Below are 23357 nucleotides of genomic sequence, written 5' to 3'. Positions count from 1 at the left end.
CACGAAAGCTTATGCTCAAATAAATTGGTTAGTCTCTAAGGTGCCACAAGTACTCCTTTTCTTTTTGCGAATACAGACTAACACGACTGTTACTCTGAAACCAGTAATTGCAGTAGTAACTCAACCCCTAGCTATTTCAGTTGAGGTCTGGGCGTGGGCACACACTGTGTACAAGTGCGTTCGTATCACCTTGGTTAAACTGGATTAGTTCTCCCAAGAAACAGGCTTTTTACTGAAGGATAAAGCCCATTTACTGAAAGTGAGTGTCCAGACCCAGACATCCAGCAGAATGACAAAGGGGTGGATTGCAACAGTCCCTTTGCTTCCATTTACCATGTAGACAAGCCCCAAGTTTGGTGCTATATGTCTCACATCCATGCCTTGCTGTATGACCGTACCTCTAGTTGGCAGTTTGGTACCATGACCTACCTCTCCAGACTAGCAGCTAGGTCTGTGCAGGAATTCCTCCCCAGCACCAGGCAGTAAACCCATCTGGGCTTCTAGCTGCACTTTAAAAGCAGCAGAGAGGCAAATCTGGGCTGTCCTGGATAATGCAGGGGGCCACATGTGCCCCTGCAGCCCCTGAACAAGAGAGTCACAAATTTATCTCTGTGCTGACACAGGGAGGCAAATGGGCCTTTTACACCTATGCAGCCCTGGGAACAGAATTTAGCAGCAAAGCCAGCCAACAGGGTGGGACTCCCAGCAGTAATAAAAAGCACCTTGCTTTATGGGGCCCAAACCTGGGCTTTTGTCACAGAGCTCCCAAGCAAACTCTGGAAACCAGCATGGCTAGCAGCTATTGGAATAGGCCCTCCAAGGCAGGGGTAGGGTAGTTGCTCAGCTGGCTAGAACACAGAACAATGAGGTGTGTGTGCTGCTGGTGGATTGTCCCCATGATGTGAAAACACTGGCCAAGGGGAGCCAGGTGCATGCATGTGCGCTCACACATACACGTGTGGAAGGGACAGTTGAATGGCAGCATGAGATCACCTCACCTTCTGCAGGATTTTCCAGACCTTCTGGTAGAACCCCACCGGGACCCTATTGAGAGCTCCGTCCAGCCGCCTTCTCCGCTGCCACTGGCCATGGCGGCCATCTCTGGAGACCTGATCTTCCAGCATGCTAGCAAAGGATCCTCCAGCAGGCAAGAAGGAGTTTCCAGAACTCTGATGACAAAACAGAGTTACAGTGAAGGCAACAGGACCAGGATGAAGCACTAGAGAGAGCACCTCCCTAGCTTGCGGAGCTCTAACTGCAGAGAAGCACTTGGCCACGTTCCCCCGGGCTGTGATCTCAGCAGCTCTCAAGTTACACAAGAAGGATCAGGCTGGGCTAGTACTTGAAGGGGAGACCAAGGAACACAATTCAGTAGAGGACACTTCCTCTCCCAACCAGCATTAACCAATGTCCTAATATGGACTAGGACACACAGAATGCTGTCTGATGAGACAAAGCCACAGATCCCCTGGCAAGTCAGGGCATTAGCCCAGTGCCCTGGGGACAATCCAGAGGGGGTTATTACATTCCACCTTTCTAGAGCCCCAGAGTTGCATCTGGAGATGGGATTCTCCATTTCCACAGCTGGCCTTGTGGAAATGGAGAATCCCATCACCACCTTGCCTTCTGGTTCCACCATCAAGCCTGGGCTGGGGAGACTGACCAGACAGCACCATTTCCTCCTGGCCTGCTTCCTCAGGAGAGCTACATTAGCCCCGAGTGTCAAAGCCTGCCTTGAAAGAGTCTTCCCAAGTGGCTGTGTGCCTAGCTTGTGCTTAATGCTGCTATAGCTGGCTTCCTGTCCTAATTGGTTGTGTAGCTTTCCTAGCCACTGCTAATGGGCTACTGTATTCCACTCCAGAGGTGGCTGCATTCCACCCCAGAGTGAAGAGATTCCTGCCTCTAGCTAGCAAAATGCTCTGGAACAGACACATTGCATGTGTAAACATAAGATGCACATTACCAGAGGAGATCCTGAATCCATCTCCAGAGAGTGGAAGCCACAAGACTAGAGAGGAGAAGAGAGACAGTCAAAGCCTGATGGGATGGAGCAGGCAGCAGAAGCATTAGCAGAAGCACGGGCAAAGCTTGGTGTCATTCATTCAGTGTCTATCCCAGGTGATTGTGGCTAGCCAGAGACTTTAGAGCCAGTTTAGGAAGATGCACCACAGAGTTTCACATTAAACCAAAGCTGGAAGAGGGGCAGGAACATACCAGGGCAGGAGATTAAAGAACCAGGTGGATGCCTGGAGAGGCTGGTTAAACAGTTTAGCATTTACAAGGTGACACACTGCACAGTGTGAAATCCAAGGAGCTGGGCTCCCCTTCCAGAATTACCATGCCAGACTGTGGCTTTAGGACACAGTAGCTACACTGTCAGCCCCTCAGCCTGGTTAGAATCTAGTGCAGAGGGGGTGGTCCTGGAAGTTTAGATCTACTCAGGCACAGAGGCTTACAGTACCCCAGCTAGAGGCCATTTAAGGTAGGGCCTGGAAAGAGCCAGTGAGCTCATCACATCAGCACTACAGCAGTAGCTAGCCCATCCCAGAGTGACAGCCCGGGAGTGGGCAGGAGGCAGCAGGGGATTCAGAGGGAGCCACGTTCCCTACTGCTCTATCAGGCAGCTGGGAAGGGAGAGCAGAAGTCGATTTGCTTGGTGGGGTTATCTGACAGGAGTCCTGCAGCGTGATTAGGGGCTGTGCTGCATTCCACAGCGCAAGGTACAGTCTGGCTGTTGGGCACAGCGTAGTTAGCTACAGGACATGCTGCCTACTTAGCTTCACTGCAGGCTCCTGGCCCAGTGTGTTCTAGCAAGTTAAACATCCCTGGTTATGCAGACAGGCCCAGTCTGTCCCACAGCATGGAACAAAGCACCATCGTTTGGATTCTGTTCTGTGTCTCCCCACCCCTTCTCCCCCGTGGACCAGGCCTGCATTGCTAAAACAGCTGGCTAAGACTAGTGGTCTTCTCTAGCAAAGATTATCCCCTGGAGGGGTCCTGGGAAGAGCTTTGAGAAGAAAAGTGGGTCAGAGGCCTGCTGAGAGCTCCTCACCGTTGATCCTCCAGCACTGTGAACTATGGTACGTCCATTGTTCCTATTCCTCTCTCAGCCCCACCAGGACCTGAGCACGCTGACCCCTGGCCAGAGAACCACAGGAGTTCCCAGACTGGGTCCCAGCATGGCAATGCTATTAGTCTGGGGCAGAGAGACCCAACACTGGATCCCATCCGCTCTTCACAGCTTCCCAGGCCACAAGTCACCACCAGCCGAGGACTAGAGCTCAGGGAACACAAGACATAGTCACAACCCCACCCAAGAGCCTCTTGCTCACAGCTCTGGCCTGTAGTTTGCTGGTTGGTCCTTCAAGTGACCCAACTGTAGCTCACAGTTCCTCCAGCTGGAGAGCTGAGCCCCAAACCCTAAGCTGTCAGAGGGGAAGCCAGCTCACTTGCTACGGCTTGAAACAAGCCCGTTAGCTCATGCATGCTCAGAAGCTTTCTGGGTGCGCAAGGTTGCCAAGTAAGCTAAGGCTTGAAGAGAACATTGGTGGTTTCACCTTACTGTCCCTCAGAGACTGCCTACGTTTATCCAGTTGCTGAAAGATAAAAAGGAGATCACGATACAGACAATGTGACTGGGGCAGCAATACAGATATGCTGCATTCCACAGCCCAAGGAAGAGTCTGGCTGGTGACCACAGTGCAGTTAGCTATACAACTTACACCTTCTGTTCCCTTCCACCTCCTTCGCTCCGAGGCCTGCGTCTCTGTCTAAGGTAATTCTGTGGCCCTCCTCAGAACGGCTCCATCGCTAACCACAGGGCAGGGCCATATCCCCATTGTACACATGGGAACTGTGTGATTTGCTCTGGCAGAGCAGGGAATGGAATCTGGGTGTCCTAACCACTGAACCATCCTTCCTCTTACGAGCCTAGCTTCACCGCCAGTCCTCACGGCTTTTCCACTTACACTCAAAGAGCGGACGCTTGCATCAGAACAACCTGCATGTTTGCTCGTTTGGTTTCTCCTCTTAATCTAAGGGTCTATCTACATGGGAAAGACCATCCAGGGGTTTGTATTGACAATCTTATTTCAGTTTAACTTAATTCTGTTCCCAGCCAGCTTAAGCTAAACTGAAATGCACAGGTGTGTGAATGCACACATCAGTGCACTTAACATTGGTCCAGATTCACACCTCGGGCTAACCTGGCTTTCCACACAAACAAGCCCTACAAGAGTCACCAGCAGAGCACATGTTGTGTGCCGTCCCCCAACCTTCGTGGCATCCTGCTTACACAGGAGCACAGCAAGCTGCCAGGCTGCTGAGTTCAGAGTTACACAGAAGACAGATGCATCACAGGTTTCACAGTGACATATACCCCAGGATGCAGGATTCCTCATTTTCTTTATACCTTGGATGCAATGCTGGAGCCAAGGGCCCAGGGAGACGCAGGATTAAAGAGTAGCCCTGGAAATGTCTGCTCAGTGACTCTATTACTGCCATCTCAAAGGAATCCTAAGCTTGACTCAGCAGCCCACTAGCAAGCATGCAGGGGAAGGTAGAGGAGTGGGCCCGCAGAGTCAGGTGGACAAAGAGAAACCCAGACGCTTTTCTGGAGAGCTACCAGAGCACACCAGGAACAGGTGTCCACATGATGCTGCATGCTAGCTACTGGGAATTTCCTGCCAATGGTGGTGATAAAGCCCTGATCATCTCGCTACAGAAGGGCAGTCCCCACTCCTGCCAGTTGAGCTAAGAGGAGAAACTCTCAGTAGCTGTTAGCACAGAGGTGAGCAAACTAAGGGGCGTGGGCCACATCTGGCCCACAGATCCGTCCTGCCTGGCCCTTGAGCTACTAGCCGAGGAGGATGGCCCCTGGCCCCTCCCCGGCTGTCACCCCTCCCCTGCAGCCACGCCGCTGCGCAGACTGAGCTCTGGGCAGCAGGGCTGCCTGCTCATGCAGGGTAGTATGGCAGGCTCTGGCCAGGCAGCGCGGCAACCAGACGTGCTGCTCTGAGCGGCATGGTAAGGGGGCCGGGGCCAGAGGACTGGATAAGGGGCAGGGGGTCCCGAGGGGCAGTCAGGGGACAGGGGGCAGTTGGATAGGGCAGAAGTTCGGGGGGGGGGGCGGGATCCTGGGGGGCGGTTAGGGGCAGGGGTCCCAGGAGGGGGCAGTCAGGGGACAAGGAGCGGGAGAGGGGGCGGGGGTTGGATGGGTCGGGGGTTTTGAGGTGGGCAGGCAGGGGCCAGGCTGTTTGGGGAGGCACAGCCTTCCCTACCCAGCCCTCCATACAGTTTTGCACCCTGATGTGGCCCTTGGGCCAAAAAGTTTGCCCCAACCCTGTGTTAGCAGGACAAGGCCCATGACAGCTGGGTAGTTCTCATCCCATCCAGCAGCGGGGTGCACACATGCCTTGCTACTATACAGCTTCTCCACCTATTGCCTTCTGAAACACAAGCAAAATCAATATACCAATAAAATCAGCCAGCCCCTGACCACAGCCCATCCCACAGCTACCCACAGTCAGTGTCCTCCACAGCCCCACCCAGTACTCCAGCTGGCTCACACATAGCTCAACCCCAACCCCCTCAACATCCCAGCCCCTCTCCATACACCCACCTCCCCCACACCAACACACACCTGTTTGATCTCACTCTTCAACTTCACTATCCCAGCTCGCTCTGTTTTAGTTGCTCCGACGGCACCAACCTCGCGGATGGAAATAGCAGGGGTTAGGGCTGAATCAACAGAACGCACTGCAAGGGAGGAGGGGACAGGCATGGTCAGAATTCACTGCCAGGGCTCTGAGGACACAGATTCAGCGACAGTCAGGGCACCTCGTGCTCCCAAGGCCCTTCTTATAGCACCTCCACCGAGCAGGACCTGGGGTGCCCCTGCTTTAACCTTTTCAGAAGCCCAGAACTACAGGAACTACTGCCATGGAAGAAGTTTCCTCCATCACCAGTAGCTGTCCTGTCATCCCTGACTGATGCCCGCTCCATACACTTGGCTGGGCCTGTCTGTTTTACCACCAAACGTGGGGTGGAGTTATTTTAATACTGAATTCTGGACCAGGCTCAGACACACGCCTGTATGTGTTCAGGCAGCCCGAACTGCAATGGGCAATGAGGATGAACGACCAGGGTCTCTCAGGATGCCAACAGCCACGGCACTGGTGTGTGAAGGACATGGCAGCCCTGAATAAGTTATGGTAAGATGCACGTGCCTGGGACATCAGAGGAATGGACACCTCTGAGTTGCTGGAAATGAGGCTAAGGCTAGACCAGAGTGTGGTTATGGTGCAGTTTCATCTCCAAGAACATTCAGCATCATTTTAGAGGCAGCCACTTCAAGATTTCAGCTTAATCAGACAGACTCACCGCTCTTCTCCACTCCAAACTCCTTGCCAGAGAGAATGTGGTGGAGAAGACTCTTCATATCTGAAGGACTGAGGTTCATCAAGCTCTCGGTGGCTTCTTCAGCTAGAGATCAGAGATTAATTGTAAGAGACACTGCCAACAAGGTCACCTCCTTCCCCTCCTAACCTACATCATTAGTGGAGAAGGGAGGATTCTTAGAGGAAGTTCTAGTAAGAGGTTCCTGGCTCGAGGGGCACAAGTGAATCTAGGTGTTTCCATACATTAGTTGCACACCAGGATTTATTAATGAAGCACTTGAGTTCTCATCCTGCTCTGCCTCCCCAGAAGAGAACATATATGGCTAAGCGATACTGTCAGCCTGATATCCAGTTGATTACAGATACAGGAGGGAAGAATGGTGCAGGTGCTATACTTGCCTCACAGCCCCTGGCCAAATCAAATCACTCCACTCCCCTCACCCTCTCCCCCAATCACTGTGCAAAAAGTCCACAAAACCATCCGGGAAACAGGGAAACTGACTATGCTGTGAAATGTGCACATGCTTAGAGAAACCTGTTCTTTTGGGATGAGTCTATCCAAGGTACTTATATGGCCCCCATTACCTCTGAGCACCTCACAGTTTTTACTGTATTTTCCCCACGACAAACCTGTGAAGTAGAGTATTTTCCCCATTCTACAGATGGGGAACTGAGGCACAGAAAGACTAAAGGGCATATCTACACTACAGGGACTACAGCAGCACAGCTACGGCACCGTAGCTATGTTGGCATAAACCCATAGCATAGACGTAACCTACAGTAAGGGAATGGTTTTTCCATGACTGTAGGACCACCTCCTCCCCGAGTCACTAGGTGGATGGAAGCATTCTTCTGTCAACCTAGCTGTATCTTTGCTGGAGGTTAGGTTGGAATAGGTATGGCACTCAGGGGGTTGGATTTTTTCACACCTCTGAATGATGTAGCTTTGTCAACCTAAAATTTAAGTGTAGACCTGGCCCAAGTGACTTGCCCAGGGTCACACACAGTCTGTGGCACAGCAGGAATTGAACCCGGTTCTCTGAAGTCCCGCACCCCGGCCTATGCTCTGGGCCAATGGTACGTGTACCTCCGGGGGTACACAGAGTTCGTCCAGGGGGTACCTCAACTCATCTAGAGATTTTCCTAGTTTTACAACAGGCTACATAAAAAGCACTAGTGAAGTCAGTACTAACTACAATTTCATACAGATAATGACTTGTGTATACTGCTCTATATACTATACGCTGAAATGTAAGTACAATATTTATATTCCAATCGACTGATTTTATAATTACATGGTAAAAAATGAGAAAGTCAAATTTTTCAGTAACAATGTACTGTGATACTTTTGTATTTTTCTGTCTGATTTTGTAAGCAAGTAGATTTTAAGTGTGGTGAAACTTGGGGATACACAAGACAAATCAGACTCCTGAAGGGGGTACAGTAGTCTGGAAAGGTTGAGAGCCACTGCTCTGTGTTGTCCCTCCACTCTGGTCTTCGGCATTTCCTTGTAACACTTGCAGGGCCAATAGTTTCCCAATCCAAGCGTAACTTAGGCTGACTGTGTCCCTTCAAAGTGAGGAATAGTTTCACACCACCCAAAAATCAAACAAAGCTGTTCTCACACCCCAATCTCTCTCAGGATCCCAACACGCTAGCTGAATGCACAGTGAGGATTCAGACCTGTTTGAGCAGATAGCCAAGTTTTTAAACAGGAAAAAAAAAAAGTAACAAAGTGGCCGAGCTGGTGAGCAGGGACTTGCTATATTTTTAGTACTATCAAGCACTTAGTAACTCTACTAGCTACGCATCTCCCTTTCACATTTTCCCCAGAAGTTTTATTTTATTGGCCCCAACTATACAACAAGTTGACTATATAACCCAGTAATGCGATTATACTAGTGATTCTCAACCGGAGCCCGTGGCCTTTAGCACACAGCTGAGCTGGGCTGCAGCTGTGTACTAACTGGGCTGTGGACTCCAGTTTAGAACCACTGGTATAATCACATTACTCAGACACAAGGTGCCCACATACATGGGCCCATGGAGATTCCCCTAGATACTCCAGAGGTCTTGCAGTGAAAGCTTGAGGGACAGTTTGTTGTCACAGCCCTTTCCTGCCTGGGGAAGGTTTGGCTGGGGTGAGACACTGGGCTGGACACCTCACCCACGTTGTCTGTGTTAGAAAAAAGGCAGCCACTCTGCTAATATGCCAGTTGTGAGGCAACATGCAACAAAGCCTGGGCGTTCTGTATAATCGGGGGCCCCCGGTCAGCCACTTGCAGGCTGGGAGTTAGAAGGATGCTCCCACCCTTTGTCTCATCTGTCTTTGGACAGTGGACTCGGGCTGGGTACCTGAGCAGTGCAGGGAATGTGCCAGCTCTGTTGCCATCACCTGGATGATAAGCCCAATGCGCAGGCGGAACATCTCAGCAAAGAGGGCGGGCTGGGTACGTATGTACATGGCCAGGTAGACCATGATTTCCTGAAAGGGAAAAGCAAGGAGACAGGTCACAAGGCAGCCCACCAGTGGGACAGGCGCATCCTCTGGCCTGTGAGGGCACTGATAGGGTGTCCGGGAACCAGCTGGACTCAGCCCTGTCACCTGAGTCAGGATCGAGACGCTCATGTTCTTCTCACTGGCTTCGTCAATCAGGCGGGTGAGCTCCTCATACGGGACGGGGCTGAGGAGACAATGGGAATAAAGAGGAGATCCCAGTACATGCAGACACAGGGAAGGCATGATCTACAGCCCCTCAACGCAGGGCTAATGCCCCTTCACCTGACTTTAGACAGCCCCCACATAGTGACCTCAAAGCAGGTGGGGCAATATGTCCAGCATGATGGGCACAGCCAGCGAGGCTCAGGGGAAAGGGAGCTCATACAGATCCAGCCTTGGAAAGCAGTGGCCTCTTTCCTATGGGCAGGCAGAGGCAGAGCCTCAGAGGTGGGCAGAGCTTGGTAGAGTAGAGTACTCACCATCTGTTATGTTCTCCCTCCCCACCCCATCTCAAAGTTGACCCCCGGATCAATGCAATGGTATCGGCCCCCTTGGTACACTGAGGCAAAAGGAGCTGAACTCACGCAGAGATAGTCTTCTCCCGAGGCTCTGGAGGAAGCCCCACTGTCAAGTGCTTCTGATGAGACAGGAGGTCAGTGCAGGCCTAGACAGAGATACCATCATGCACTTGGTTATGGATGCTTAATAGCCAAAGAGCCGCCACGGCCTTACAGGCGCGCTCCTTTCCTCCCTCCCAGCGAGAGCTTCACGCACACCTCTCAGATACACAGTGTAGCTTATGGATTATTTTCTAGAGTTCCATCTTCACTGCAGGGATTGTACTGGGCTCAGCTTGGTGCGAGATCCTATCCTCTCCCCAGCCCCCAGAGCGGGATTTTCTGTACAGTCTGCAAATCCAAACCATGATGGGCCAAGCTTTTAGCAGGGCCCAGCGCTCCCCATTCCAGCTGTCGGAGCCACGGACATTCAGGCCACGTACTTCTAAGTGAGCGCATAAATCAGTACGTCCCTGTGGCATCTCAGAAACCTAAGCGACCTTTGTACTTGCCATGACGTGGGCAAACAATAAGAATGACAGTCTGGCATTTCAGTGGCCACCTCTCCACATGAAAGGGTCCTTTCTAGTTGCGGCAGACTCTTACGGGTAAGTCGTTTCTCAGAGGTATTTGTGAAGTCAGGCATTGATTTGCCCATTCGCTGCCTCTTCCCAGAGGCCAGGCCAGGGATCAGAGCACGGCCCCTGTGCCCAGTCCTCACCTCATCGAGAGCTTCCACCTTCTTTTTCAAGATCCCGGAGATGTAGCGGATCAGGGCCCACTGTCGGGTAGCTCCCACGTTGACATACAGCTCAGTAAGGAGGTCCTTGACCGTAGCACCAGGTTGGCCATCGATCTCCATGTCCCAGTCAAGCCCCCTGAGTTCAAAGGAGATGCCAGGTCACAGCAAAGACTATGTGAGCAGGATTATTTACCCAGCCCCCACAAACTCTATGGCAGCACCATTACATAGCAACACATGAACAGTACGATAACACTCCAACGGAGGGGGATGCTCTCCTGGCTAGTAAATAGCATGCTCAGCAATGCACCGGGTTGAGGGAACGCAATGGAGCTACCTGTTTAGACGCACCAGCTCTTGAGAACTGTACCTAACTAATCCTTTTAGAGACAGCAAATTCTGAATCTCTTATTATATGTGCAGTGCCCAGCACAACAAGACCCAGATCTCATTAGAGGTGCTAACACAAGCACTGGACCAGGTGACCTAGTGAGATTGTGGGATCCCTATCATTGGAGGTTTCTAAGAACAGGTTTGACAAACCCCCTCAGGGATGGTCTAGGTCAGGGGTGGGCAAACTTTTTGGACTGAGGACCACATCGGGGTTCCAAAACTGTATGGTGGGCTGGCGTAGTGTATTAAATTGCTTCCCATAGGAATGTGTGGTGGCGGCTCTCGCAGCTGCAGGGCCCAGCAGGAGCTCACAGCCCTGTAGCCCAGAGTGCTGGCAGCACAGCGAGCTGAGGCTGCAGGGGAGGGGCCAGGGGCTAGCCTCCCCGGCTGAGAGCTCAAGGACCGGGCAGGATGGTCCCGCGGGCCGCATGTGGCCCATGGGCCACAATTTGCCCACCTCCGGTCTAGGTTTACGTGGTCCTGTCTCAGAGCAAGGGGCTGGACTAGATGGCCTCTCAAGGTCCCTGCCAGCCCTACCTTGCTGTGATCATTTTCGAAGTGGCTAAGAGGTGAATCCATACCAAGGGCATGTTTTCAGAAACTCACGCCAGCCTCCCATCTGGCAAACATTTCCCAGACTAGTTATAAAGGCTGAAACACAGGGAGCTACCCATCTCGCCTCTCCTGAGGGGGCAACACCTAGGCTTCTCATTGCGGGTGGTAATGCCATGATTAGGAAAATAAAGCCAGGAGCAAAGCAATATAAAGGGCTTCTTGGGTAATGCAGGCTGGGGGCCGACCACACTCCTACTTGAGGGTGTGGAGCATGTAGAGAAGGTCAGCCTGCTCCTGTAGGGTGGGGCACTCTCGCAGCTGATCCACCAGGGCCTTGCAGTCCACGTTTCCAGCCTTGTCTCGAGGAAGGTTCACCATGGTGTGGAGCGAGGGAATCTGGAGGAGGAGGAGGTCATTGGGTTCTATGTTAGAGCTCTAGCTGGTGTCCCAACCCCTCCCCTAGAATCCCAGAGCACCCCACTTGGTCCTTGGCTCTGCTCTTCCCTGGTTAATGCCTTCTCCTAAAGCTGGCTAAAGCCATGGCACCAGCCAACGTCTTTGCCGTCTCCACTAAGCAGGACCCACCCTACTGCTAGGGGCTGGGACAGCACTCTGCTTGCGAGGACCCCAGCCCAGGACTGGCTTCTGAGCCAGGATGCTCTGCTGATAACTCCCCACCCAACCTATCCTCCTCTTTAGTGTGAGCAGATTCCTGCTCCACACCCATGCCTCGCAGATCTACCTCCACTGCCCCCTCATGTTACATACCAGAGCAGCAGCACTTCCCTTCTTCCCCAGTGGGCCCTGCTCTGTTGAGGCCAGGGCTTCTACCCGCTCGTCTGTTTGCTACAGTTTGCCCCCTTCCCCCTCTCGAGTTTCCTGCAGCTAGTGGGTCACAGGGCTGCGGAGAGCAGCTGGCTAACAGAACTATCCATGTCTCATGTTCCCAGGTGACACCCAGGCCACTTCCCCACTTGGATTCTGCTGCTCCACCCCAGGGCAGCAGTCTGTGTACGTTCTAGCTGGCACACTGGATACTGTTAGGAGCCAGACAGTTGACTCTCGAGCCGGAATGCATTCAGCACCCCCAGCACCCACCCCGCTCCCAGCTCAGGGTCACCTGGCTGTCCTGTTCGGGTGTATGGGTGGAGCCCAGCAAGTGCACTGAAGGCTGGGAGGCCTGGAACAGCTTGGACGGGATGTACATGTTGACATCTGCAAGAAACCAACGTTTATTCTGGAAGGCTTTAAACTGCAGCACACTGCAATTTACCCAGCACAGTGTCTGGGGCCCTGCCCTGCTCAGGAGAGTTTTAAATCCTTGTTAACTCACAGCCTCCAGTGAGTGCTGCTGCCTACTGTGCTTAGAAGCGACGCACAGTCCTCTGGCCCCACCCCAGGTGAATAGGATTGGGAGGGGAATTGATGGCTGTTTAATATCCTCTAATCTCTTAGAAATTTGTGTAGAGGCTGCAAGGCATTAGAACCCTAACTGACTAGGGCTTACACTTCGGAGGATATGCTGCAGCCAAGATTAATTACATGGGCCTTCAAACACTGTAGGATTTTATAAACTAGTTAATTGCTTGATTAATCCAGCAAATGAGACCTACTTAATGCTCCAGAGATTTCACACACACTGGAGGCCTAGCAGGGAGAGAGCAGAGAGGGCAGCGCTCTGCAGCCTTCCCTATGAGTTACTACAAGTGGCTCTTTGGCAGCCTGATGAGAGAGGGTCTTCCCAGGGCAGCTTTAACAAGGGGCTAGATCAGCAGAAGAGGGCAGGAGGAGAAGAATGGCAGCTGGGGCATGCTGGCCATGACACAGGGAGGTGTTACTCTGTAGGTTTTATTAACAGCTGTGCAGCACCGGAATCAGGAACTCTCAAAGCCTGACTCTGACATCAACCCTTCTGCAGCCTTGGGGAAGTCACTTACCCTCATTTCACAAGATGGGGAAGCCAAGCAGTTAATACTTACCCACCTTACCTTCATGGGTTAATTTCTGTAGAGCACTAATAATGCTCTAGAGGCAGATTAGCTTTACCTGCTCACTGTAGTGCCACCAGCCTTGAGAAAGGAAGTGCAAATGAGCTGATCAGGACAATCAGGTTTCTCTGTAGATTTTTAACCTGTTGTATCTAACAGTGAGCACTGAGCCTGGTCAATGCCCCATGTCTCACGCACACAGCAGTTAGTCTTTGGTCAGTTGTAACACTTGGGTTAACTCAAGAGCAGAGAGTCATGACTTGTAACTGTTACATTTAACTTCTCCCAATGGTTACAGACCAACAGGATTGGAATAGTTAAACTGCTACAGCAGCATCCTGGCAGCATGCTCTAGATCAGGAGTTCTCAAACTGGGGGTCAGGACCCTTCGGGGGTTGCGAGGGTATTATGTGGGGGGGGGGGGGGGTCGCAAGTTGTCAGCCTCCACCCCAAACTCCGCTTTGCTTCCAGCATTTATAATAGTGTTAAATATATAAAAAAGCATTTTTAAGGGGGGGGGTCACACTCAGAGGCTTGCTGTGTGAAAGGGGTCACCAGTACAAAAGTTTGAGAATCTCTGCTCTAGATCAAGGGTTCTCAAACTTCATTGCACCACGACCCCCTTCTGACAACAAAAATTACTACACAACCCAGGAGGTGGGACTGAAGCCTGAGCCCACCCGAGCCCCACCACCCTGGTGCGGGAGGGGGAACAAAGCAGAAGCCCAAGGGCTTCAGCCCCAGGCAGGGGGCCTATAACCAGAGCCCCGCCACCTCAGGCTGAAGCCCTTGGGCTTCGGCCCTGGGCCCCATCAAGTTTAAGCCAGCCCTGGTGACCCTATTAAAATGGGGTCACGACCCACTTTGGGGTCCCAACCCACAGTTTGAGAACCACTGCTCTAGATGGTGCTCATGGACCAGTCCTCAACCTGTTCTATGCCAGGACCCTCCTGCCATTTAGCCATGTGGGAAGGGCCCAGTGGCCACGACTACAGCTGGGGCGTGGGTACAACCAATAGATGTTTTGGTTGCCATGCCTAAAACATCTGAAAAACCTCTCTATACAGGTATTTATGTTTCAGGTCAAACAAAATGTTTCATTTCACCTGCAACAAAAAATGTCCTTGTTTTTCATTTTTTGTTTGTTTTCAGGAATTTTCCTTGTTTTTTTTTTTTTTTTTTTTTTAAAAACAGCTAAATTTCTAAACAAAGTTTAACAAAAATAAGTAAGTCCTCATTTTCTTTTGTTCGAAAGTATTCGTCAAATTCCACCCCAATTTGTGAATAGTTTTGGTTGAGCCAAAACTGCATCTTGTAGCAAATAAATGATGCAGCCAAAGAATTTTGCCCAGCTCTATTTGTGGCACCTGGTTGCGACCCACAGACTGAGAACCCACTTCAGACTCTCCATCTGCCTACCTAGGTATGTGGTCAGTGGACCCATCTCCACTCCAGATTTCAATCCCATTGTGAACACAACCTGTCTCCTCTGTCTAGGCTGGACCCAACCTACATTATAACCATGCTATCAAAACATGCAACAGCCCTGAACTTTGCAGGGCTGGCACAAAACTTGGCAACAGAGTTACACATAATTTGGTCTCAGTCTCTGCAAATGAGAGGCGTGCTGGAAGCAGCAGTTTGTAAGGGTTCTGACAGACTTCAGAAGGCTGCTGCCAACCTCTCCTTTCTTAGAGCAGACGAACTGGCATCTACACTAGATGTTTCTGTACCCACTTTTTAGCAATGGTGCCTCTGCAGAGATGTAAATACGAGCATCAGCTGAGGCTCACATGCATTAGCATGTACATCAGTGCTACTGGCAGTGCAGCTGCATGGATGCTGAAGAATGGGTACAACATTTCCTTAGTGCAGACAAGCTCTTTGAGTGAACTCTGTTCTAGGCAAAGCCACACAGGGTATCAACAGGTGAACAGGTTCAGTGTACACAGACGAGAGGCAGTTGGTGGAGAAATGGGGATGCTTGCAACATGATAACATCTGTAGCATAGGCAGGGCTTCTGATTTGGTCAGTCTAGACTGGCAAACAGTGCTACAACCATGGTAGCAACTACAGCTCTGGGAGCCGTGAGCCTTGCTCCATCGTGACACTGCTGTCACTAAGCACTCCGCACCCCAGCCTGGGCAGAGCTGCACAGCACACCTCTGGCAGTGACAGACAAATGGTGGGACGACAGACAGATGCGAAGGAAGTGTCTGGAGGATGGGATGTAAAGGGGACAAGGTGTCCAGTGAAGCAGCTTCCTCTGTTAGCAGCAGAAATATTAAGTTTTGGGAGTGTGAGAGAGAGAGAAACAACAGACCCACTCAGAGAACGGGAAAAGCCCCAACCACCTCTAAGGCAGTAGCCTAAGAAACTCCTTATGAACCTGATTGATGACGATATGAGAGACGGACAGGAGAACCCCTGCATCCGACCTACCCTGTGCCAGCCATGGAGGAACTTGAGACCAGGACAGAGAGAAGGGAAAAGGCACTGGGAGGCTAGCTCTGCTCCTGGCCCCACCCAGATTTAAATAAGGCTCTATCTACACAGGGGGAACACAGATATTGCCCCAATTCCAGCTATTAGGGACCAGCCACCAGTGCAGACAGGCAAAGCTGCTGTTTGCACCAGTTCAGCGTATTCCTGCCTCAAGTTAGATTAAGCTGCACTGGGGTACAACGGTCTGCACCACCGCTGACTGCAATCGTAGCAAACCCCTACAGAACCCAAGGTTCAGATGCTGCATGCTCATCAGGGCAGCCAGTAGGGGATGCTGCAGAGCTCTGGGCCTAAGGAGGCTTTAGCTGCTCACAAAGGAGGTTAGGCCAGTGCAGAGGCAGGAGTGGGGCTAAGATGCCACCTCCCAATACAAACAAGAGGGCAAGGATCAACACCAGGACACAGTGTGAGGAACATGCCCCATTAAGGGCATTTCTATGCACGATTCCAGCGTCTTGCACAGCTCTGCCATGCTGTTTGTATGCTGGTGTCATCCATGCAGCACCCCTGCACTTCTGCAGCATGAGAACTCCAGAATGTGCCATAAGAGCACTGCCATTTCAGGGCGAGAACTTTCTGAACAAGCCAGAAAGTGGCAAAGACCTTTGGCTCCCCACTTGAAATTTGGGTTTGCCCCAGCCAAGGCAGGATTGCTCCTTGTGGCCTGTTCACCAGTGTCTGATGCAGGCACTGTTCACCCTGCCACGGGAGGCATTGAGCTGCGAACATCCTTCCTGTCTCAGCAGTACATAACAACCAGCCCCGTAACGCTAACAGACCAACGGACAGAGAAGGTCACTGCTACAGGAGAACTCAAAGCACAGGTACCATGCTCCACACTCATCTGGACAGCGTTGCTCTGGCTGTTCAGGCTCCTCCAGTGTACACATCTTTAACTAGCTCACAGCTGTAGCCCTATGACTTACGCAGATATGGTAGAGGTTGGCCCAATGCCCTGGGCTTCTCAGGAAGCCAGGTAAAGCCAATAGCTTCCCAGCTAAATTAAACTATGCTACATCAGTGAGGCTGCATGACAGACACCGGGCTGCACTGCATGGCGATGGAGGGGGCCAGTGGAACATGGGGGAAAGATTGGAAAATGCAGCCATCCCATTTCTAACTCTGAATCCATCCTGCCTGCTCTCTTCTTATTCATCTCTCCCCCCCCCATTACATCATCTCTTCCCCGCTGCTCAGTGCCCTTTGCTCACCCTGAGTCCCAGAGCTCCTCTGCCACCTCCCCCGTGCTTCTGTCAGACACTAACACTTGGTGAATATATGTAACGAGCTACGGAAATGCCAACAGTCAGATCTGCTGTGAGACAGGGGAGCAGTAGCTTCCCGCTCTAATCTGGGGAAAATAACGAGGAAGGGTAAGTATTCTGACCAAGGCCACAGAGGAAGTCAGTGTCAGAGTCAGGACTGGAAGGCAGGTGTCCACTGGACAATGCTAGCACACATATCTGAGCTTCCCCTCCTTGCGGGAGAGGCCCCAGTGGCTGCTCAGCAGAGGAGCCAGGGCCAGCCCTACCACCAGGGCTACTTGGCCCCGCCCCTGTGGGTATCGTTCTTCCCTCCATAATCAACACGGCTGTGAAGCCTGCAGCCATTGGCCCAGAGAAAGCTCTGGGTGGCTGGGAAGGGAGCCACAGGGAGAGTTTCACATCTTCACTGCTGTGCTGTAATACAGGCCGGGCTAGAATCTTCACTTCCAGGGACACCAGGGATGAAAGATTCATCGTGGCACTGACTCTAAGGGCTGGCTCTCCCATGGCCTGCCATGCCACATGGCTCCCCAACATACCTTGTGCCTGAAACGCCACCCCTGCTACTCCAGAGGCTGCCAGTCGTGCCGACCTGCCCCAGAGCAAGGGGTGGGAATACCTCCATTGGTCGTGGAGGCCCCCCACCTCCCAGTGAGTCACTTGGGGCCTAGAGCTTGGCTCTGCAGAGAGGAAGAGTCCACGTATGACCCCAGCCACATGGCTGCTCCCGGGGGCAGCGCCTGGTGTGTTACTCACTCTGTACGTGCAGCTCTTTGGCTTGGGACACCAGGGACATGAGGTCACAAGTGGTGTGCACTGCGGCTCGGAAGCGATGCAGCCCTCCCTTCTGGGCGGCCTTGGGAGCTGTGTGCTCCAAAAGGTGATCTAAATACTGAGCCACTTCGTCACAAACGTCAGCTGGAAGAGCAGGCAGAAGAGAGGGGTTTAGTCACTTTATGCCTAGGCTCCCCTGGGTTTTCCTTGCTGTAGGGAGAACTTCTGTTGCCTCCAGTGCACTGGTAACATGGAAAAGGCGCAGTCTCCCTACATGACACAGCAGCAGCATGCCTGGCTCATTCACTAGGCAGACACAGGTACAGCACCAGGAGCAGCCTCGGAGAGCAGTTCCTGTATCAGACATGGTTCCTAGTCCCTCCTCTCCACACCTTGCAATGCCTGCTATCAATCCAGTCCTCAGAAACCCAGCCTCCAACTCCAGCAGTGCTCTCTGTCCCTTTGGTCCTGTTGCTGTTCTCCTTTCTGATGCGGGGCAGTCAGCTGCAGCACACACATACCAGACTGAAATCCCTCAACTAAAATCAGTCTGGGCTTCACCAGCCCCCTCCCCTGGCTGCATGTGATCCTAGTGGGAACCCAAAGGAAGCCTAGTTTATCCATCATCTGGGAAATGAGGTGGAGCCTTTCACTGGGTTAGCCCAAGTATTTGAGGTGCATATTTTTATGCTATTTCTAAGAGCAAGAGCAGTATCCATTTAAAAGGCAACACCACATTAAATCAATTCAGTGCATCTCAAGCACCCAGCACAATTCAACCCTAGCTGCTCCAGGAAACAGCACATGTAGAGTTACTGAGATCACAGAGTGCAGTCATGACCATGCTTCTTGGTTTCACTCCAAACTCTTCTCCAGCCTGGCTCCTGGTGGGCAGAGAGCTGCATTCATGAGGCTCCTGCCAGGGGTCACCATCATCATTCATACCTCCTTTCTTTATATAAAAGAAATGAACTCAAACCCTGCAAGCCTTGCACAAAACAAGTCTGCTTGGCCCCGTGGCCCCCAGCCTTCACATTTCCCATTGGTTTGATACATTCCCTTGGCACTACTTCTCTGCAACCAGACTGAGCTCTTCTGAGCAGGGACTGTCTCTTCCTAGTTGTGAGAGACTCAGCACAGCAGGGCCCTGATGGGACTCAAAATGCTATTTCTTATTATGAATAAATTATTTCTAATAAGAACTATTAGACAAAGTTTGCCTCCAAGCCATCACAGGTGAGAATGGAAATCCCTTCCCTTCATCCACCTCTTTTCTATCCTACTAGCTCTGCACTCTACCATCTCCCGCCTGGGGTCAAAACCCAAATAGCCCTGGCACCTGCTGGCCCCATGATCTCCTCGCTTCCTGCCCACAGCCCAGGATTAGCAGTAACCAAGACATCAAACAAGTCTGGTGTGGAGCGAAAAGGGCTTATATGCACTTGGACTCCTGGCCAGTCCTACGCCTTCTATGACGGCTAGCTGAACACCTCCCCCACCCCGGCATTACCACACTGTTAACAGAACCAGTATCGCATCAAAGCCTTATTGCATTGCACAGAGGGCCCAGAGGCTACAACACAGACAACCTGGGCACTGCCTCACATGGAAGCACATTGCTGACAGGGCTCTCTCAAGAGTGCACCTCAGATGTTTTCGACACACTCAAGCAACAGTGAAGCGAGCCCGTAGTGTGATTTACACCACTTGCCTACACAGTCACATGCATGCAGCCGTGCTCGCTCTCTCTCTCGCTTGCTCTCTGCGGCAGCAATTGAACGTCCTTGGATGGCAGGGTCTGGGTCGTTGCAGACGACGAGTGACAGATTGCTAGCCCATGCAGTACCAAAGTCGGTTATTAGCCAGCCATGCAACATGGAGAACACCATACAGATTTACAGTACAGTGCACCTGCATGAATTGCAGCACCCTGCCTCCTGCAGGAGAACATTTATAGTATAACATAACATAGATGGATTCTATGTAAATGCGATGCCATCAGGATGAAGGCCATGACAGTCGCATGCAAAAGTCATGCTGGGACACCCTTGCTTTAACTGTGCATGAGCATGGCCACACAGCTTTCATGTGAACACTTACTCTAGAGCACACGCACTTTCATTCAATTTTCTGTACAAACTGTCTAGCCAGTGTTCAGGTCTGGGCGTCCATACAGGCAGAGATGTTTCAGCATCTGCCCGGTATTCAGGTCTGAATGGGGCACTTCCCTAGTACCCTGGCTAGCAAGCATCTGGAAGGGCTTTCAGACAGGGGCTCTTTGCAATAGCCATAAGCAGAGACGCCACTCAAAGATACCGTGCAGGGGATTTTTAATCATCTTATGTGGGACTATGAGATGCTGCAGAAGGCATCTGGACTGTAGCCTTGATATCTGGGAAGCTTCAGGAGCACTCAACTGTTCTGCTGCCTCAAGAGGTTCCAGTTAAAAGAGCACATTTGGCCAGAGCAGAGGCTACAACTTAGCCCTACAGCTGCTGCATACAGGCACATTCACAGGCACCCTAAGATGCAGACATCACAGTAAAAGGAAATCTAGATTAGCAGTATGCACGCCAAAAAGATGCAAAAAGACAACTTACAAGAAAAACCCCATGCCAAGTCCAGAGCAGGGATACCAGCTATCTGGGAGTGAGGGTGGAAATGCAATAGCAAGCTGGTTACAGGCAGTTAATGGGCTAAATGGGTTAGTGGATGAATCGAGAGAATAGAGGAGAGTTAAGGAAAGGGATTGGGACAGACACTTGGTTATGAGAGATCTTTGGAAACGGGAAATCAAGGACAACATCATGGGACAGGAAACAAACCACCTCAGCCAGCTACACTGGCCCAACCTGGGAGGAAGAACAAGACATTCTTTGCCTTTAGGGCCAGGGAGGTGTTTTCTGTAACAGGGCAACAGATTGCTCTGACCTGGCTCCATATCAGGTCATACAGCCCATGAGACCAGAGCCCTGACTCAGCAAAGCACTTAAGACCTAAAGTCTTACACATTTTCCCATAAAACTGGCACCTTGGACTCTACATGGAGCTAGAAAACGTTCACTTTCATCAGGTCTTAAAGCCTTCCTTCCAGACTATTTAATATAGCTAACTGGATGCAGACATGTATCATCTCTTCCTAAAGATATCCCAGGATTTTAAACAGGTCCTGTCCAGGTTCTTTCCAATTCAGATGCTAATGTGCAACGTCACCCTCTGTATTTTCCCCACACTGGTCCTACAGCAGAGAGTCAAATTCCTTAGCTTCCAATCAGCGCTTCCTCCCCTTGTACTTGGCTTTTGCCTGTCACACCCACAAAAGCAAAGACTCAATGTCCAGGTCAGCGATTCACCCAGCCCTCAATCCTCCTAACACCACAGTCAGGTTAGAGAGACATGGTTAATTGGTGGGGGGGTCAAGGGAGAACAAAACCAAGGTGGAAATCCAAGTACACTAAATAAGTTAGTAAGGCTTTCTGCTGAGAGGCTCAGAGTTAACACTTAATAGATAAGCGTGACACTCCTGAGCACAGCCTATTCCAGCGCATCAAGGTCACCAACCCCTTCCTCCTTACCGTCACTCGCTAATTGAAAGCCATGCAGCCACTCCTCAGGATCAAGCTCACTGTAGCTGTCAATGCTGAGCCCGTAATCATCAGCATAGAGCTTACCCTCTGGACCAGGATCCATGAAGCTGAGGTGCGTGCAACACGAAGTTGTCAGGAACTCAGACAACTTACCCGTTTGGGTCCTGGGCGAGACAGAGAGGAGAGATCAGATGAGAAGTGCCATGGGCTTGTTCTGCTAGTTTTACATCAGAGAGCATGAGTCAGCCTCTTCCCTTCCCTAACCTAGGGCCAATGGAACTGTAGTGTACTGGCTAACATGTGTCCACACGCACTGCCCGCTACTGGCTGGAACGTCAGACTGCTCAGTGAGCCCTAGTCCGCTACAGCCCTCACTGGGGATATTGTGCAATATTGTGACCATCATTAAGTGTGATTTGACCTCAGATGTGTTAAGGGCCAAACCTTTAATGGATTTAACCTTTACTTCAGAGCGCCCTCTGCAGGCCTGGAGAAGCAATAAACAAAAACCGATCCAGTGCTGCATGTTTCTCCATAACCCAGCTAAGTGAGGGGGATACAAACAAGCATAGGGAGCCATACTGACTTCTGCTGAGACATTCGGAGGCAGGAGAGGGAGAGGGAGAGTCAGAAGAAAGATATCCACAGCCACCAAAGCAGAATGGGACAGAAATAGATGGACAATTTGGTTATTGGGAGGTCAGAACATTACACAAGAACAGATGCAGAGTTAGCTGAAAAGAGGAAGAGGCTCTTCAAACCTCTATAACATGGCACACTGCTGAGGCAGCACTTGGGCCACAGCCACTCCCTCCAACTAGGAACTGGAACTTCAGAAAGAGGGAGGAATGCCTGAGGGTCTACCTGAAATCACCTTGCAGACAAACATGAACCAGCTAACAAAATGCCTCTTGGTGGGTTGTTGACATTAGGGGTCGAAGTTAGGACCTCTGGACCTAGACATACAGGCCTCTCCTGCCTGAGCTAAGAGCCAGCTCTGGTAGCTCAACAACTGTAGCAGACTTGTAAACCTCTTTGATCCAGAGGTGGACAAAGCTCTTTGATCCATAGAGGGGGACAAAGCACCCAGACATGGCCAAACTGGACTATGGGACCAGATGTGGGGTGGGAACAGAGGGCAAGTCCCATAGGTCACTCAGGGACAAAAGGGAAAATTTAGAGAATTTTTCTTTTGTGAAGTATATGAACCCAACCCCCGAAGCTATTCACCCCCATGCATAGTGCTTACTCCCCTATGCAGTCACATTTATATCTACCTCGGGTATTTATAGAATGCCCACAACTGCAATATCGAAGTATTGGACACTAAGAATGGGAATAAGGGTTTGTAGGGTTAGGCCATGGCACTGTGAACTTGGGGCAAGACTGCGCAGTGATTTGCAGGTTCCCAGCTGATGCGTTGGTCTATGTCCCTGTGCAGACTTTGTAACTGAAGGTTTAGTAAAAACACTTCCTGTTGCAAAGCACTTCAAATCCCCTTCTCTGGGACCCCTTCTGCCCATGGGTAGAAGTAGCACTCCTTCCCCCCCACCACCCCCGCCCCGAGCTGAACAGGGTAAAATAGGGCCCCTCTTTGAACTGAAAGGTATGCCAAACCCAAGCACTTTGCCCCTAGGGCTTTAAACGCCTTGGATTACCCCAGAGAGGGGGGACTGAGGGACAAGGTTACTACCAATGTCCAGGTCAGCGATGGAATGCTCAAACACGTCACAATGAGGGGGCATTGCTGGGCCTTCATTAAGCTGAGACTGCATCTCCTCAGATCAGAGCTGGCTGGCAATGCTTTGCCACAGGAGCATCCCTGCAAACCCTGCTTCACATGGTCCTTGGAGCACAATCAGCCAGCGGGTACATGATATGGGAACAGCGGCTCTTGCTTACCTCGCCCCACCAAAATACCCATCCTTCAGCTTCCTCAGCATTGCCAGCACCGTTGGGTGGATGCTGGTTCCAGTGTCATCTGTCACAGACAGAGAGATACCAGCCATGAGAATGACTCAAGGGAGACACATTCATGCAGAATCTCATGGCAATCCAGACAGGGCATTTTTTTATATATAATCTATCTATT

The 23357-nt window shown here is 51.4% G+C and overlaps 1 protein-coding gene across 3 annotated transcripts in view; it reads right to left on the bottom strand.

Annotated features, from left to right (window-relative positions):
* The window catches only part of PHKA1 (phosphorylase kinase regulatory subunit alpha 1), a 211157-nt gene that overhangs the window by 144901 nt on the left and 42899 nt on the right, over positions 1–23357 (bottom strand). The window contains exons 17-29 of one of the 3 annotated variants that reach the window (XM_074964316.1): positions 23168–23246; positions 21254–21429; positions 17661–17822; positions 12266–12360; positions 11402–11541; positions 10177–10333; positions 9483–9562; positions 9004–9082; positions 8754–8883; positions 6382–6483; positions 5642–5757; positions 1964–2008; positions 999–1169 (exon numbers count right to left, since the gene is read on the bottom strand). In XM_074964316.1, coding sequence (XP_074820417.1) covers positions 999–1169; positions 1964–2008; positions 5642–5757; positions 6382–6483; positions 8754–8883; positions 9004–9082; positions 9483–9562; positions 10177–10333; positions 11402–11541; positions 12266–12360; positions 17661–17822; positions 21254–21429; positions 23168–23246 — 1532 coding nt within the window. The remainder of the gene's footprint in view (positions 1–998; positions 1170–1963; positions 2009–5641; positions 5758–6381; positions 6484–8753; positions 8884–9003; positions 9083–9482; positions 9563–10176; positions 10334–11401; positions 11542–12265; positions 12361–17660; positions 17823–21253; positions 21430–23167; positions 23247–23357) is intronic. The other 2 variants (XM_074964318.1, XM_074964317.1) reach the window with 2 other exon arrangements.

Source organism: Natator depressus, chromosome 9 (assembly GCF_965152275.1).
Source record: "Natator depressus isolate rNatDep1 chromosome 9, rNatDep2.hap1, whole genome shotgun sequence".
NCBI lineage: Eukaryota > Metazoa > Chordata > Testudines > Cheloniidae > Natator > Natator depressus.
Note: the sequence above shows the minus strand (reverse complement) of the source record. Positions and strands in the feature narration are given on the sequence as shown.